A 4,827-nucleotide genomic window follows, 5' to 3' on the forward strand; every position below is an offset into this window, starting at 1 on the left:
CTGCCCCTAAAGCTAAGTATGGAGGTTCAAAAAGCCTGAGGCAGAATCAATTCGGTCTTCACAGGCATTTCTAAGCTGTGTAGATTGAACTGATAACAAACTGAACTGATGTTCAGTTGTTGGGTGGCCAAGACGGGCAAAAGCCTGCATACTAACGAACTCTGCTTCTGTTTTCACCTCGTCGAATATTGTTAGCAGTGGTGACCCACATGCGAATAAGAATTTGAAAGCTTTGTGTGACCTTTCAACATTATTAAAACCCCCACGTTCATAAACTGAAAGTATAATTTAGGATATTTTGACTCGTGACAATATTGGACGATATTAACCATGAGATTTGGTAAGAAGCTTTGTTCTCAGCATCTCCTTATCAAAATTCTTTATTTACCGGCAGACTTGTTCTGTTGTGGTAATCATTCTCCATTTAGACTTAGTTTTCTGTTTTTTTTAAAACGAATTTCAAAGTTTTGAGAGTGGATTTAATGCTTGTGAAGGTGAAAAACTAATAGAAATGACCCATGTTACGTGTAATAGACACTATGTACATTTCTTTTTTACACTTCCGATGAGCGGAGACTTAAAAATATGTACCAGATCATCCACTGTTATTGCCTTCTAACTAGATATCTTTTAAGAGCGTGCTTGAAGGAGGTGCCTGAGCTTTTTAGCACTTTTGAACTAAAAAGCATTTTAACCGGCAATACATTTCTTAGAGGTTAAGATATCCCTATTAAACCACCTACATCTTTTTCCTAAACATTTTAAAGGAAAGGGCTGACATATTGGTGGCTTGTAATGGATGATTTTTCTATTTTATCAAAATATTTTTCTCTGCTTTTGTGTTTCAGATGATGTGGCACCCTATTTCAAGACTGAGCCAGGCATGCCCCAGATCCATCTCGAGGGGAACCGTCTTGTCCTCACATGCCTTGCTGAAGGCAGCTGGCCCTTGGAATTTAAATGGTTGCACAATGACAGTGAAATCACCGCCTACTCCAGTGAATACAAGTAAATAGATTAAAAAAAAAAGAAACTATTGTCTAATTGTAATATTTTGTGATTGCACTTAGGAGAGGTTTGCTCTTAGGCACAGTAGAAGAACTGTATGCTAATGACAACAGGCATTTTCATGGTATAATGAAAGAAGAAAATTGGGACAAAGGCAATAAATGGAATGTGAGACTGTGTGGGCCTGTGCGAAAGCCTTTTGCCTCTGCTAAAAGAAATGCTTACAATGCATAAAAATCCTGGGTAATGCACAAAATAAAAAAGCTGACTTCTTCAAGGATTTCTTCATGGTGATACTCTTCTCAGGGTGTTTACTTTGAAAGTGGTTATTTTTTCCTGGTAATGGGATTTTTCTATGAAGTAGATACTAATTTAAAGTGAATAGTTTATTGTTTTAGAAGTAAAACAAAAAGCTCTTGATTTCAACATGTATTTTTCATTGCGTTTGTCTACAGCTCTGGATCCCTTGCTTCTCTATTAGGTAATGAGGTATAATGAGTTAAAAGCAGGGCAGATTTCACCTACTTATGAATGCTCAGCTCCTCCTCCATGGAGAACTGAGTTCACTTAGACTGCTTTTATGAATAAGCACATCTCATGTGATTAGGGTGGTAGAAGAGATTTCTTAGCATATAATTCCCACAGTTTTTTTTTGGTTTTGCTTCTGGGAATATGAAGTTTAATTGTAAAAAAAATAATATAAGCAAAACATTGTGCTTTCTGCTGTACAAGCCATATCTATGAAATCAACAGCAGCCACAAAGCTTAAATAGTTGAACAATTGTTTTAGTTAGTTGAACAATTGGTTTAGTTAGTGAGAGTTAACTTCTCAGGGTGTCCATAAAAAAGCACAAAAACAGGCACCATTTTAAATTATATCTACCATTCTAAGAATGAAGCTGATAATGCAGCCAATCAAAACTCATCCTACAGTGGTTTCCTAGGCAACCAATATATCATTATTAGAGAGAAGGATTCCACACTTTGAAAGGAAACCAAATAAAAATAGGGGTACATTCTACTTTCTACTATTTTTTATACAGTAATATACTGAAAAGAGGAAGTTTTGTGGCTACAAGGTCTATGCTAACCATTTGCTGGAGGTCTAAAGACTGCACCTAGTTTAAACATATTTCTTACTTCTTTAAAAGTATCTTAAAATTGTCCTTCTCATTTAGAATAAATGAAACAAAAGTAATATAAAAGAAGTTTGCTGGTGGAGAACTTCTTTCACTTATTTCCATTTCCCTGTTCCTTCTTCACTCTCTTTTCTGTAAAATCATAGAAATTAGAAATAAGACCCTCTCCTTCAGCAATGCTGCATTGTTCCTTATGAGATCTGCCTTTATCTTTTCCTCCACTTTTTACATTTTTCTCCATGATACCATATTTACCCAAATTGAAGATGTCCCTGAATTTAAGACAAGCCCCCAATAGCTAGATTCTATACATGGAAAATTTACAATTTACAATTTACAAACCCTTCCCCCAGAAGGGTTTGGGGGAGACGCTGTTTCCCCTAGCGCCCGCTGGCATAACAAGGAGTAATGGGCACAAGTTGGTGGAGAGGAGGTATAGATTGGACATCCGCAAAAACTACTTCACAGTTAGGGCGGCTAGGAGCTGGAACCAACTTCCAAGGGAAGTGGTGCTGGCCCCTACCCTGGGGGTCTTTAAGAAGAGGCTGGATGCCTACCTGGCTGGACTCATTTGAGTCCCGTTTTTGTTTTGGGGTTTTGTTGTTCTCCCGCCCTGGTGGGGGGTCAGGCTAGAAGATCTACTAGGTCCCTTCCGACCCTAAATCTATGAAACTATGAAACTATGAAATTTGTTATAATTTTCCATGTGTAATGTCTAATTATTGGAGGGTCATCTTAAATCCACCCCCCATCCACTGCTGTGTCAGGGAAAGCAGTGGCAGGGGCCAGGCTGTTGAGAGGGGTAGTAGGAGGGCAGGCAGTGAGGGTGCAGTAGGGCATAGGTGGTGAGCAAGACAGTAGGGGCAGTCTTTGGGGAGCTAGTGGTAGGGGAGGCAGTGGGGCTTGACCCCCCTATACCTTGCCCTGTTGCCTGTCTACCAGCACCACTTGGCCCCCCGCCACCTCTGCTCCCCCCTGCTACCTGACCCCAACCCACAGCCTCAGATCCCCCTTCTCCCTATCTCCTCCCTGCCACCTCTGCCCCCTGCAACTCCTTCCACCACTTACCCTTGCTCCAGCTCTAGTAGGGTCTGTCCCCAGTCCAGCCTCGGGCATGGAGAGTGTTTGGTCTGGCCCCAACTTGGTCCCATAGCAGTAGTGGCAGCATGGCAACTCTCAAGGGAGTTTTTCTCATTTACAATGTTGGGGTTTTTTGCTGCTTGAGAGAGTGGTTCATTGTGGAATCGATCCAGAGTAGTTTCAGCTGTACTTAATCTTTTATCTGGAATGCTGCATGCTTTGGGATTCTTTGTAACAAGACTGGAATGACTGTTTTATAAGAAAGCAAGAAAATGGTAGCCAATATGCACAAAGAGCACAAGTTAACAGTCGACGATTGAATATTGAGCCTGAATCCTTTTGCTTAGCTAATGGTAAGCACTGATTCTTGCACTGAGTAGTTGCTTAGAAATATCACATATATGCATTTTCTTTTGGTTAATGCAGATCCAGACAACTGATGATAACTTAGCATCTATATGTTGTAATGTTATGCATTTAAAAATGCTACGTCAACATTAATTAGTCCACAAGAGAATCATTTGGGTGCTTTAGGTAATAATTTTACTCAGGGAGAAAATCACAGTAGAAGAAAAAGCAAAGGCCTTGCAGTGAATGACTAGAGCTATGATTAGAGTTTAAGATGCTTTCATGCATTTCAGGGTTCGGTTCATAAGACTGAACTGCTTTTCAGTGCAGTGGAAGAATTGTCAGCTGTTTGAAGAGACCAAAGAGAATGAGATGGTGACCTCTAATGTACGTATAATGGTAGCCAGATACTTCAAGCAGTCTCCTCTCAGGTTTCCAATTCCAATGCGTCTCTTAGGATTCCTTCAGCTAGAAAGATGAAAGGAGTTTTGTACAGATCGTTTGAATTTTTAACATGGCAGCTACAAGGCTTCATCTACATCTTCCGTGGTTTTGAACAGTCACTGAATGATGACAGAGCTGAAGGCTGAGAACTTTTTGTGAGCCAAATACTCCAAAATACTCCATCGCCTCATAGCAGTGAGGCTTTTAGATGTTACTGTTTAATAGGCTGGCTAGTTTTCTGCTGGGCTGTAGTGTACTCGGCTTCAGACACTATGGAGATTCCTAAATAAATATGTGGTATAAAAAAAGGCTTTTATCTTGTTGTAAACCCTCTAAATTTCATGTTTAATCAGGGGCAGGCAATTATTTAGGGTGGAGGGCCACTTAATGAGTTTTGGCGAGCTGTCGAGGGCCACGTGGGTAGCCCTGCCCCTTAACGGACGCCTTGCGCCCTTGTTGCCACCTTGGGAAGTCCAACCCCTAACCCCTGACCTTTGCCTCCAGTAGTCCTTCCCCTTGCCTGCTGGAAATACTCTTTTTGGAAGTGGGGTTGCCATCTTAGAACCAGGAAAAAAACCAAATCAGACATCAAGTCAAACACCTACTATAACATATTTTAATTTTATTACAAAAAATATTTTTGTCATGATTTGTGTTTGTGGACTGTATATAGAGGTGATTGCATAAAACTCAAAAATAAATTCTTAGTCTTGTATATTGTGTGGGGGTGTCTGTATGGCAGTGTGGTGTGTGTATGTGTGGGTGTGTGTGTATGGTAGGACGTGGGTGTGTATGTGGTGGGGTTTGT

General features: G+C 40.5%; 1 protein-coding gene across 1 annotated transcript in view; it reads left to right on the forward strand.

Annotated features, from left to right (window-relative positions):
• Nucleotides 1-330: 330 nt before the first annotated feature.
• The window catches only part of SDK1 (sidekick cell adhesion molecule 1), a 551,260-nt gene continuing 546,763 nt past the window's right edge, over nucleotides 331-4,827 (forward strand). Inside the window, exons 1-2 of the mRNA XM_019512615.1 lie at nucleotides 331-340; nucleotides 849-1,008. Coding sequence (XP_019368160.1) covers nucleotides 331-340; nucleotides 849-1,008 — 170 coding nt within the window. The remainder of the gene's footprint in view (nucleotides 341-848; nucleotides 1,009-4,827) is intronic.

This window comes from Gavialis gangeticus, unplaced genomic scaffold (genome assembly GCF_001723915.1).
Source record: "Gavialis gangeticus isolate Ggan-Ray unplaced genomic scaffold, GavGan_comp1, whole genome shotgun sequence".
Taxonomy (NCBI): domain Eukaryota; kingdom Metazoa; phylum Chordata; order Crocodylia; family Gavialidae; genus Gavialis; species Gavialis gangeticus.